General features: G+C 48.4%; 1 protein-coding gene across 4 annotated transcripts in view; it reads left to right on the forward strand.

Annotated features, from left to right (window-relative positions):
- Positions 1 to 13,597, forward strand: part of CCDC149 (coiled-coil domain containing 149) — a 157,094-nt gene that overhangs the window by 24,959 nt on the left and 118,538 nt on the right. For 2 of the 4 annotated variants that reach the window (XM_082267862.1, XM_082267864.1), the window contains exon 1: positions 6,588 to 6,736. The exons of the other annotated variants lie outside the window; for them this stretch is intronic. In XM_082267862.1, coding sequence (XP_082123988.1) covers positions 6,689 to 6,736 — 48 coding nt within the window. In that variant the 5' untranslated portion in view covers positions 6,588 to 6,688. Of the gene's footprint in view, positions 1 to 6,587; positions 6,737 to 13,597 lie in introns of those variants that run through there. 4 annotated transcript variants of the gene reach the window in all.

The raw sequence follows: 13,597 nt of genomic DNA on the forward strand, positions 1-13,597 counted from the left end.
TAATGAAGAGTAGATATGAGGGGTATAATGAAGAGGTGTGAGGGGTATAATAAAGAGTAGATATGAGGGGTATAATAAAGAGTAGATATGAGGGGTATAATGAAGAGTAGATATGAGGGGTATAATGAAGAGTAGGTATGAGGGGTATAATGAGGAGTAGGTATGAGGGGTATAATGAAGAATAGATATGAGGGGTATAATGAAGAGTAGATATGAGGGGTATAATGAAGAGTAGGTATGAGGGGTATAATGAGGAGTAGGTATGAGGGGTATAATGAAGAGTAGGTATGAAGGGTATAATGAAGAGTAGATATGAGGGGTATAATGAAGAGTAGGTATAAGGGGTATAATGAAGAGGTGTGAGGGGTATAGTGAAGAATAGGCATGAGGGGTATAGTGAAGATTAAGTGTGAATAGTATAGTGAAGAATAGTTATGAGGGTTATAGTAAAGAGGTATGTGCGTGTGGGGGATGAGGGGGTTATTAAATAAATAAAATAAATCAATTTTTTGTTGTGCAAATTATCCAATAACACTAAAGTATGTTCCTATACAAAGCATTATGAAGTTATCACTAGAACCTTATAAAAATGTACATATAGTAAAAACAATCATGTAAAAATCCTTAAAAAATAAAAAGTTAAGGGGATGGAGGATTTATAAACTGAACCTTTTTAATGGAACACTGCTCACGATTCACTAAGCGATATGTTGCCACATTTGAGTATACGGTAACATATGACACAATTTAAAAAAAAATGGTGCAATGTGCAAAGAAACTCTCAGTATGAACTCGCATGCGTTATCTAGTCAAAAATACCCCATGACATTGTGCGGTAAGTTATCTCGCATGAACGTCAATTCCTGGTGAGAATCAGGGAAAAGATGTATTTTGGTGCTATTCCTCGGAATTAGAACTTGTGTAAGGAGACGGGGAGAAGAGGACTGAGAAATTCCCACAATCTCACCTGCGACCATCTGGAATGATGACTTCATAAAAAAATGTAAGGCTGACAGCAAGTTGGTCATGGCTGGTATGGCATATGACTTCTCTGTGTGGAGGGCTCGAGGTACCCAATTACTTGGATATAGCACTCCATTATCAGTTGTTTGGATAACCTGAACATCTGCAAGGTTTCAGCTTATAAGAATTGGTTCAGAAGTATGTGCTTCTTGAAGCTTCTTTCCTTCAAAAGGACCACTTGACATCTCCTCCTCTCCTCCTCCTCTTCTGTATTTCCTTAAATTCCAGGATACTTGATCCAAAGGGTTCCATTTTAATAAGATATCCTCTGACAACCTCTAGATAACACTCCTCACTCCTCTTATACTCCACACACCTCCAGCTTGCACTTTTCTGCCTATGTTTCAACCAATGAGTGGGGGTATCTGACATTGCTGTGGTTACCGCATAGTTATCGCAAGCTTGGAGTAGTACTTAATTATTGCATGCATCTATTCATTTATTTCCTTTAGTAAATTGACTTTAATGCCTTTTTTTGTGTTATTTACCAAATGTTTTTGGTGTTTCCGTTGAATACCGCATACGAGCGATAGTCAATTGACATTTTCGTTATCGCATGTGTTAAGTGATCATGTGACCGACAAATACCCAGGGCAGCAATACTGAGCTGGTTTATAGGACACTGGTGCTGTCTGCACCATAGCAACCATAGCTTTGTGGTCCAATGGGAAAATTTCATTGGTTGCTAGGACACTGGTGGCCAGGCCACAGTGCCATTGGTTGCCAAAAGGGAAAAAAATGGCTGCATGGGGGTTGCCATTGTAACAGGGAGGCTTACTAGAGATAATACCAAAACTAAACTCTTTGATTTAACTGTTTCCTAAAATGGTTACATTCAAGGCATGCTGTCACAGTTGCTTGTGTTCTAAACTCAACAATCAAATGGCTAGTGTAATATCCAATCACATGTGCAGCACCATGGCAACTGCAGAGTAAACAGAGGCTAAGATGGCAGCTTCACTGGCTGTTAAGGCTAAGAGGGTTTAGTTCCACTCCAACGTTTGGGGGGGGGGGGGGATTATTTAGGGTCTGGGTGTGGAACAGGATAGCAATAAGGCCATTATTTAACCTATTCACATTCTTGACTGAGTTGTCATTCATTTTTAGTGGCACCCTAAGGCAATTGATCTGCATTGTAGCATGCTACAGTGTGTGTCACTGTACAGTAGTACGCTGCTGTTCATTACAAATGTTAGTGTGCATTGTCAGCCCATTCGTTTTTAATAGGTTGCTTTAGGCCTCTTTCACACTTATGCGACCTAAAAGTCATGTGATTTTACCGTGATTTTGACTGGACTTGAACCAATGCCTATGTCAGTGATGGCGAACCTTGGCACCCTAGATGTTTTGGAACTACATTTCCCATGATGCTCAAATACACTACAGAGTGCATGAGCATCATGGGAAATGTAGTTCCAAAGCATCTGGGGTGTCAAGGTCTGCCACCACTGGCCTATGTCTATGGACCTCAAAACGCATTAAAATCGTCCCAAAGTAGTGCAGTCGTTGAGACTTGAAGTCGTACAGATATGAACGGTACTCATTGGAAAAAAAGGAATACGACTTGTCATGCGACTTTGCAGTCCCAAGTCGCAGGACAAGTCGCACAAGTGTGAAAGGGGCCTTAAAGGGTTTGTTCACCATTACCAAAAAAACTGGCTATGCAGGTAAGGGGCGTCTGTAGATAAAAACAAACCGTCAGCTCTGACTAAAGTGGAGTAATGTCCTTACTATAGGTGACGGCCATTTATGTACCTCAGAAAGTCAGCAAAGGGAGGCCCAGCTGTTACTATTCACTTCACCATCACATGAGTGAACCCTCAATCACTGAGAATAGAGCTGCTGCATCAGGGGGGAGAAAGAGCATATGAGGGGTTTACATCAGAGAAAGCGCTCACCCCTGGGATGGTAGAGGTGAGCAGTAACAGCCTAGGTGCCTCTTAGCAACATCTTGGGAATTTTCCGGTCAGGCTTCATGAGGTATGTATAAGGCCTACACCTATAGTAAGAGCATTATTTAACTTTGGTCAGAGTCTGCACAGTGTGTTTTATCTACAGACACCCCTTATCTGCATAGACAACTTTTTGTTAAAGGTGAACTATCCCTCAGTAATGCAACGCATGTTCAAGTGTGACATAATGCGTGTAAATGGACAAACTGTCCTGTCCAGAAGCAGACTGGAGGTGACCCCGCATTGACCAGGAAGAGGTGTGCAGATGAAAAAAGTTCTACAGAGAAAGAAGAATGTATGTCCATGCTAGTTCCAGGTCAGTGCAGAGGCGTAACTAGAACCTTCAGGGCCCCGGTGCAAGAAACCATGAAGGGCCCTCTGGACCCCTGGCGCCCTTTACTCTAGTTGCGGGGCCCTTTATTACGGTCCCGCAGCAGGACCCTTTAACAAGTTCTGCAGTGGGCCCCCTTCCTGCCATCTTGGGGCCTCCCCACGGTGGTGGAATGCCAGGGCCCGGTTGCAAGTGTGACCTTTGCAATCCTGGAAGCCCCTCCTATTCAGGTGTACAGGGGAGCCACATGGGCCCCCTTGAGCATGGGGCCCGGTTGCGATTGCAACCCCTGCAACCCCTGTAGTTACGCCCCTGGGTCAGTGAGTGAGGAGCCTGTATTTGTGAAGGAGAGGCGGGTAGCACTGTGGCTAAGTAGTTAGCACCTCTGCCTGGCAGCACTGGGGTAGTCGGTTTGAATCCCAACCATGGCACTATACCAGTGTTCTATCAGAATACCGCGACCTATCAGATTCTGCAACCGGAATATGCAAACTCCAGGCCTGTTTTCTGTCAGATTCTGCAACCGGAAGTGACATTCGGACGAGAACAACTGACTGCGCATGCGCCATGCGTTCCAACATGGCCGCTATGCATTCCAAATGGTTTCCTAATGTGACAGAACACGAAGCAGAGGCGGACATCTTCTTACACCCATGCAAGTCTTACATTTTACATTTATTTAGAAGTAAACTCACCTTATATACTAAAATAGTCTATTTCACTATATAATCAGTTTGTCGCTGAGCAGTGCTGGGTGTACCAAGATGGCCGTCGACACCTTCTACCTGCAGGTTTCTGGCTATACTTACTAGAATACAATAATAATAGAAATGTAATACTGCGATTCAGTATATAAGGTGAGTTTACTGCTAAAATAAATGTAAAATTCAAGATTGCGTGGGTGTAAGAAGATGTCCGCCTCTGCTTCGTGTTCTGTCACATTAGGAAACAGTGGCGGCTGGTGCGTTGGGGGCACAGGGGCGCCGCCCCCCTATCCATGCATCCGGCCCCCTAATCTGCATGCGGGGTGCCCGATGCATGGAGCTCAATGGGGTTTTTTTTTTAATCACCTGATTAGAGCCAGAGGCTCTAATAGGCTTCAGAAAAGGGTGGACCTGGGGCGCAGAGCAGTGCGCCCCTGAACCTGCCAATTGTGTGACAATAGCGAATGAAAATTCACTATTGTCACACGGATCCTCCTCCTGGCCAATTGGGAAGCGGGTCCGAGACCATGCCATTGGCCAAGAGGAGGCGGCGGGAGGATTCGAGGAGATGCGGGGGACTGAGGAGAAGCCGCCGCTGCAGGTAAGTGTACTGGTCTGTCTGTATTAAAGGGGGTACAGCACGCTGGTCTGTCTTCATTGAAGGGGGCACGCTGGTCACTCTGCATTGAAAGGGGGCACGCTGGTCTGTCTGCATTGAAAGAGGGCACGCTGGTCTGTCTGCATTGAAAGGGGGCACGCTGGTCTGTCTGCATTGAAAGGGGGCACGCTGGTCTGTCTGCATTGAAAGGGGGCACGCTGGTCTGTCTGCATTAAAAGGGGGCACGCTGGTCTGTTGGCATTGAAAGGGGGCACGCTGGTCTGTCTGCATTGAAGGGGGCACGCTGGTCTGTCTGCATTGAAGGGGTCAAGCTGGTCTGTCTGCATTGAAAGGGGGCGAGCTGGTCCGTCTGCATTGAAAGGGGGCGAGCTGGTCCGTCTGCATTGAAAGGGGGCACGCTGATCTGTCTGCATTTAAAGGGGGCACGCTGGTCTGTCTGCATTGAAAGGGGGCACGCTGGTCTGTTGGCATTGAAAGGGGGCACGCTGGTCTGTCTGCATTGAAGGGGGCACGCTGGTCTGTCTGCATTGAAGGGGTCAAGCTGGTCTGTCTGCATTGAAAGGGGGCGAGCTGGTCCGTCTGCATTGAAAGGGGGCACGCTGGTCTGTCTGCATTGAAAGGGGGCACGCTGATCTGTCTGCATTTAAAGGGGGCACGCTGGTCTGTCTGCATTGAAAGGGGGCACGCTGGTCTCTCTGCATTGAAAGGGGCACGGCACGCTGGTCTCTCTGCAATGAAAGGGGGCATGCTGGTCACTCTGCATTGAAAGGGGGCACGCTGGTCACTCTGCATTGAAAGGGGCACGGCACGCTGGTCACTCTGCATTGAAAGGGGCACGGCACGCTGGTCACTCTGCATTGAAAGGGGGCACGCTGGTCTCTTTGAATTGAAAGGGGCACGGCACGCTGGTCACTCTGCATTGAAAGGGGGCACAATGGTCACTCTGCATTGAAGGGGGCACACTATACCTTAATTACTGAAGGCCCCTTTCATACTTTTGTGACCTCAGTTTTTTACAGCGTTTTTTTGCCGTAAAGCAATGCCTATTACATTTTTCTGTTTGCACCCCCCCCTCCCCCTCCAAAATTTTGAGCACCAGCTGCCACTGTTAGGAAACCATTTGGAATGCATAGCAGCCATGTTGGAACGCATGGGGCATGCGCAGTAAGTTGCTCTCGTCTGCACGTCACTTCCGGTTGCAGAATCTGAAAGAACACAGGCCTGGAGTTTTCATGTTCTCCCTGTGCCTGCATGGGTTTCCTCCAGGTACTCTGATTTCCTCCCACACCCCAAAGACATGCTGGTAAGCTGATTGGCTCCTGTCTATTGTCCCTAATACATGTATGTAAGTTAAGGACCTTACATTGTAAGTACCTTGTGGGCAGGGACCAATGTGAGTGTATAATGTATATGTGAAGCACTGTACAAGGTACCTGTGATAAATAAGGTGAGGAATGGCAGCCTCCATGGTTCTCTCTCTCATTATTTACATTGTGGACAGTCCTGGTTCAGGTTTCCACCCGTGCACAGTATTATTTATTACACTCTCTGTATTATACATTCACTATATGACCATAGAACAGTATTATTATTATTATTACACTCTCTGTATTATACATTCATTATATGACCATAGAACAGTATTATTATTATTATTACACTCTCTGTATTATACATTCATTATATGACCATAGAACAGTATTATTATTGTTATTACACTCTCTGTATTATACATTCATTATATGACCATAGAACAGTATTATTATTATTATTACACTCTCTGTATTATACATTCACTATATGACCATAGAACAGTAGCTGTCTGTAATCACTCTGATAATGTAATCAGCACTGTCTCTGGTGACGTCACACGAGGAATCCTCCCAGACCGGGAATAGACCCTGCTCGCTCCCAGCTATTCCCTCTCCCATTGGCTGGCGGCTGATCCAACCCCGGCCTGGAACGTCGGCGGAGGTGTCAGTGCGCATGCGCGGGTCCCGGGATCCCCGAGGCTGGGCTGTAGGGTGCTGCAGGTGGAAGGAGTGACCGGGGCAGCATCATGAGGAGCGGAGGAGGGGGAGATGCAGATGATGGCCGGGACTGGGAGGTGAGGAGGGCGGCTGTGTAATGTACAATCATCATCCCCCCCAGCTGCTCTAATAGTGAGCCCTGTGCACCATACATCACCATAGATCACCGTGTCATCTACCTGCAGCCATGAGACCACACAGCATTCCTTCTCAATGTAGTGCCTGTCTCAGGGATGTCATATACAGCACAGTGTACACATTGCAGAGTCCAGAGGGAGGAATATACAGCACAATACAGCATGCATGGGGGGGGTGACCATATAAATCCAACCAGACCATAGCCACCCACTACATATAACTTACTGGGCAGCAGAGTCTGGAGTATGTAATGTACAGCACATCGTATATAATATATAGTGTAAGAGTCTGGAGTATGTAATGTACAGCACATCGTATATAATATATAGTGTAAGAGTCTGGAGTATGTAATGTACAGCACATTGTACATAGTGGAAGAGTCTGGAGTATGTAATGTACAGCACATTGTACATAGTGTAAGAGTCTGGAGTATGTAATGTACAGCACATCGTACATAGTGGAAGAGTCTGGAGTATGTAATGTACAGCACATTGTACATAGTGGAAGAGTCTGGAGTATGTAATGTACAGACCATTGTACTGAGTGTAGGGGTCTGGAGTTGGTAATGTACAGTACAGAGTGCAGGGGTCTGGAGTATGTAATGTACAGTACAGAGTTCAGGGGTCTGGAGTGTGTAATGTACAGTACAGTGTGCAGGGGTCTGGAGTATGTAATGTACAGTACAGAGTTCAGGGGTCTGGAGTGTGTAATGTACAGTACAGTGTGCAGGGGTCTGGAGTATGTAATGTACAGTACAGTGTGTAGGGGTCTGGAGTGTGTAATGTACAGTACAATGTGCAGGGGTCTGGAGTATGTAATGTACAGTACAGTGTGCAGGGGTCTGGAGTGTGTAATGTACAGTACAATGTGCAGGGGTCTGGAGTATGTAATGTACAGTACAGAGTTCAGGGGTCTGGAGTATGTAATGTACAGTACAGAGTTCAGGGGTCTGGAGTGTGTAATGTACAGTACAGAGTTCAGGGGTCTGGAGTATGTAATATGCAGTACAGTGTGCAGGGGTCTGGAGTATGTAATGTACAGTGCAGGGGTCTGGAGTGTGTAATGTACAGTACAGAGTGCAGGGGTCTGGAGTGTGTAATGTACAGAGTTCAGGGGTCTGGAGTATGTAATGTACAGTACAGAGTGCAGGGGTCTGGAGTGTGTAATGTACAGAGTTCAGGGGTCTGGAGTATGTAATGTACAGTACAGAGTTCAGGGGTCTGGAGTATGTAATGTACAGTACAGAGTGCAGGGGTCTGGAGTGTGTAATGTACAGTACAGTGTGCAGGGGTCTGGAGTATGTAATGTACAGTACAGTGTGCAGGGGTCTGTAGTGTGTACAGTACAGTGTGCAGGGGTCTGGAGTGTGTACAGTACAGTGTGCAGGGGTCTGGAGTGTGTAATGTACAGAGTTCAGGGGTCTGGAGTGTGTAATGTACAGAGTTCAGGGGTCTGGAGTGTGTAATGTACAGTGTGCACGGGTTTGGAGTATGTAATGTACAGTACAGTGTGCAGGGGTCTGGAGTGTGTAATGTACAGTACAGTGTGCAGGGGTCTGTAGTGTGTAATGTACAGTACAGTGTGCAGGGGTCTGTAGTGTGTAATGTACAGAGTTCAGGGGTCTGGAGTATGTAATGTACAGTACAGAGTGCAGGGGTCTGGAGTGTGTAATGTACAGTTCAGGGGTCTGGAGTATGTAATGTACAGTACAGAGTTCAGGGGTCTGGAATATGTAATGTACAGTACAGTGTGCAGGGGTCTGGAGTGTGTAATGTACAGTACAGTGTGCAGGGGTCTGGAGTGTGTAATGTACAGAGTTCAGGGGTCTGGAGTGTGTAATGTACAGAGTTCAGGGGTCTGGAGTGTGTAATGTACAGTGTGCACGGGTTTGGAGTATGTAATGTACAGTACAGTGTGCAGGGGTCTGGAGTATGTAATGTACAGTACAGTGTGCAGGGGTCTGTAGTGTGTAATGTACAGAGTTCAGGGGTCTGGAGTATGTAATGTACAGTACAGAGTGCAGGGGTCTGGAGTGTGTAATGTACAGTTCAGGGGTCTGGAGTATGTAATGTACAGTACAGAGTTCAGGGGTCTGGAATATGTAATGTACAGTACAGTGTGCAGGGGTCTGGAGTGTGTAATGTACAGTACAGTGTGCAGGGGTCTGGAGTGTGTAATGTACAGAGTTCAGGGGTCTGGAGTGTGTAATGTACAGAGTTCAGGGGTCTGGAGTGTGTAATGTACAGTGTGCAGGGGTCTGGAGTGTGTAATGTACAGTGTGCAGGGGTCTGGAGTGTGTAATGTATAGTACAGTGTGCAAGGGTCTGGAGTGTGTAATGAACAGAATGTTGTACAGAGTGTAGGGGTCTGGAGTATGTAATGTATTGTACAGCACACTGTGCAGGGGTCTGGAGTATGTAATGTACAGCACACCACAGAGTGTAGGGGTCTGGAGTATGTAATGTACAGCACACAGTACAGTAGTGAATGGAAAAGTACCCCATTACCTGGTGTTCAGTGAACATGTACTCCATTATATTGGTTTATCAGAGGAGAAAGGCCATTACATTGGTGGTACGGAAGATGCCCCCCCCTTCCATTGGTGGTCAGTGGGAGGAGTGTCCCCTCCCCTTCCATTGGTGGTCAGTGGGAGGAGTGTCCCCCCCCCTTCCATTGGTGGTCAGTGGGAGGAGTGTCCCCTCCCCTTCCATTGGTGGTCAGTGGGAGGAGTGTCCCCCCCCTTCCATTGGTGGTCAGTGGGAGGAGTGTCCCCTCCCCTTCCATTGGTGGTCAGTGGGAGGAGTGTCCCCTCCCCTTCCATTGGTGGTCAGTGGGAGGAGTGTCCCCCCCCCTTCCATTGGTGGTCAGTGGGAGGAGTGTCCCCCCCCCCCTTCCATTGGTGGTCAGTGGGAGGAGTGTCCCCCCCCCCTTCCATTGGTGGTCAGTGGGAGGAGTGTCCCCCCCCCTTCCATTGGTGGTCAGTGGGAGGAGTGTCCCCCCCCCTTCCATTGGTGGTCAGTGGGAGGAGTGTCTCCCCCTTCCATTGGTGGTCAGTGGGAGGAGTGTCTCCCCCTTCCATTGGTGGTCAGTGGGAGGAGTGTCTCCCCCTTCCATTGGTGGTCAGTGGGAGGAGTGTCCCCCTCCCTTTCATTGGTGGTCAGTGGGAGTGGTGTCCCCCCCCCCCCCCCTCCATTGGTGGTCGCTCTCCGCACAAAGCGGAGGGGGGAACTGAGCGATCAGCGGTGTTTGATCACCCTGTTCTTAGTGCAGAGTCGCCGGGGGACAGACTTGTTTTTGGGGAGGGGGAAGAGAAACCCATAAGTATTTCTAGATAGCCTGCAAAGGTTTGTGGTATTTCCACATTTTACTCCAGTCAGGAGCTCTACATTGTACAGACCCCTAGCTGACTAAAAGCTGACTTCTGTTTTGCTATCATGGTGCGCTGAATTGTTTGCCTTTATACTAGAATTTTAACGTAGAGCTCCACACAAAAGGGGAAGCCTTGCTTATTTGTCTCCACATTTGGCACCTTTTGGGGGAGAGCGGGTACCTGACAAAACCAAATACCCTCCCAAAGGTGCTGCGGAAAACGAATCCGGAAGTTCATCCCCCCTCCTCCACCCCCGCTGCCGGGTCATTCAAAAAGCGCAGTGCGCTTCAAGCGTTCCGGAGCTTGAGGCTTGGGGGCAGCCTGCACCTCTGGGATTTTCTTGGGCAGGACGGGAGGCTCTCGGTGGCCTCCTTGACTGCTCTTGGGGACCCCCCACTGGACTTCTGGAGTGGTCTCCAACTCCGACATTTCCTTCGTAAGTGCGGCCATATCCCGGGTATCTTTAGACTGCTTATGGAATTAGAGTGGGTATGCCACAAACGTGAGCCGCTTCGGCACTGCCTATCTATTCTGTATGCATCTCTGATGGCTCCCCCTCCTGACTATTTCCCTCCGTTCCTGTCGAAGTTGGAGTCTGTTCTATCTGTTAAATTTATGCCCAGAAGGAGAAAATTCTTAACTTCGCACATAAATCCTCCATGGCTACAAAAATACAGGAAACCAACTACAAGATTCTCACGAGATTGTACGGGGTACCTTCACTTCTTCACCGTCATGGGACCATTCTTCATGTATTTTGGGATTGCCCTAAAATCAAACCTTTCTGGACTGCTGTTACTGACACCATCCGCCAGCTCAATGTAGACCAATGTAGACCTCTCTGACAACACTGCGGCTTGCCTGCTCCATCTCTCCCGGAGGCCCATTAAAAAATATAAGGCGTCTCTCACCATTCACCTGCTAAATGCGGCTAAGGCCTGTATCCCGCTCTGTTGGAAGTCCCCTGCTGTACCCTTGAAGTCCCTCTGGTTTTCTAAGGTCAATGACCTGAGAGATATGGAAGACCTCACAGCCACGCTCTATGATAAGGAGGAGTCCTTTTGGGACAAGTGGACACCCTGGCAGCATTTTGTTCTAACTGATGCTTATCTGCGGGAATTCCCTCAGCCTGTTTGAGGCTGGAGGGGCTCCGCACCAAGCCTTCCCCTCTTTCTCACTCTTTCGTCTTTCTTTCGCTTCTCCCCTTCCATCTCTGTACATCTTTCCTACTATTTCAGGTATCTTGCCATTGTTCTTCCCCTTGCCCTCTGGTAACTGTCGTTGCCGGATATCTATATCGAAAATATAATGCACAATAAGGTCGTTATCTGCAGAATCGTTTATCTCTATTACATTTAAAGCGGAATTCCGGCCTCGTGGGTCAAATTTAGATAAAAATTCCCCTGGGACAGTTGGGGCTAGTTCATTCCACAATGTATAGCCTCTGAACTGTCCCGGGTTGCACTTACCTGTAAGAAGAAATACTTACCTTGAAAAGTTCTTCTCCAGCGCTGCCATCTCAGGTGTGGGCAGCTGAAGCCAGCGCGTCCTCTTCTGTGGCCTCTTCGGTGACGTCGGAGTCTCACAATGCACTGCACCGGCCCCGCTCCTCACTTCTAGTGTAAGCGTGGCATCCCTGCACAGCGCCTGCACCGGAAGTGACGAGCGGGTCCCGTGCAGGCGCATTGACTCCTGGGAGCGATGACGTTCAGCTCCTAGGAGTCATGGCAAACGGTAAGTGACGGCACGGGCCGCGGCCGCAGAGGGAGGAAGTGGAAGGAAGGTGAGTATATTTTCTTCAATATCAAGGTAAGACTGGTAGTGACCAAAAAAAAAAAATTGGGAGCATCCATTTCTTTTTCAGGTGGCCCTCAGCAAGCGCATGGCCCTAAATCGATTTTTTCGATTTTGAGGCCGGAACTCCGCTTTAAGGTCTCTAAGAAAGCTGCTGTATGCTTTCATTTATTTCACTGCTCCATCGAGGTGCACACTGTTATCTGTTGTATTACATGTTTCCTGTTACCTGTTCGCTTTTTCTTTACCTTGTTATGTGAATGTTTATTAAATAAAGAATTACAAAAAAAAAAAAAAATGTTATTATATTACAGCTTTCTAGTGTTTAGAGGTGGCTAAGAACATTTCTCAGCATGTACAGACAAAACATTTTGATAACTGCAATCCTTGTCACTTCCTGCGAGCTGAAAAGAAACCATAAACATTCTTTCTCTTTCGTTCATTGATGGATGCAGCTCCTGATTTTCGTAACCATTGGGTAATACTGCCCCCTACAGGAGTTGGACATTAGGCAGAAAAAGAATCTGGCTATGACTATGGGCAGTCCCAGGGGGTATACTCCCTCTCTCTGCTACAGGGACCTAGTCAGGAGTAAGAACCTAGTTCCTTGCTGGGATCTCTGGTCCTAGCAAATCTTATCTTTTTAGATAGTACTTTTTTCTCCTGGTTTTTCCTGTAAGATCTACAATCAACTACCGGACTAGGCGACAGGCGGAATAATCTAGATCCAGTGGTCACCCCAGGCTGCCCAGCAGGTGCAGCAACTCAGCTCCGCGCTAGGTCGGCCGCGACAAAGCCCCACTGGACGGGTGCTGGCCTGCGAGTTAAACGCCTCACGAGGTCGCATACGACCGGGTCTTGGCCCGAGTTGCAGTGTTCCTCCTGGCTGACAGCCCCCCCCCATTTAGGTGACAAGGGGTTCTGTCGGGAGAGGTATCCACCTGGTTCCTGGTGTGGTGGGTAGCTTCCCCCCTCTCCCCCTGGTGGGTTTTGGGGTGGACGTGGGCCCTTCCTTGGAACGATCGGACCCCCGGGTTCCCCTCCTTCCTATCAGGCACCCTCCTTTTATCTGTCCCCCATCCTACCCACCCCCCTTTCCACCTATGCTGGGGCTGTGTGGGTGGTCTGGTCCACCTCCTGAGGTGGGGGCAGGGCGCTATGCTGGCGATGGGGGCGGGGGGGTTGTACCTGGTGGGGGCTCCTGCCTGGGCCCCCCCGTCCTGCCTGTGTCTGTCCTTGAGGCTAAGGGATCCCTCCTGAGTCCCTGGAGGCCTTGTGGTGCCGCGCAGGGCCACCATTTTGCTGTAGTCTGTGTGTTTCTATGCACGGTGGCAATGTTTGTGTAGTTCGGCGGCCATTTTGCAGTGATTTCCCAGTGAAAATAGCGGTGGCCATGACAGTGGAGCCCTGTAAGCTGACTCCTGGATCTTTTCACTTCCTGATTGCTGCACTTGGAGTGCAGATTATTCTGGTGGCTGCAAGTGCCTGTTTCTGCTGGGTAATGAGTCTGGTGGGGTTCTCTCGGTTGTGCCTGGCGACCGGGTGGTGATGTCAGTGCAGTGGGGGTTTTCCCTTTGCAGTGTTTTACACTTTTTTGGGGTCCCCCTGGTGGCTGGTTCGGCACTGAGGCCGGTAT

Source organism: Pelophylax lessonae, assembly GCF_965119305.1.
Source record: "Pelophylax lessonae genome assembly, chromosome: 1".
In the NCBI taxonomy this organism is placed as follows: Eukaryota; Metazoa; Chordata; class Amphibia; order Anura; family Ranidae; genus Pelophylax; species Pelophylax lessonae.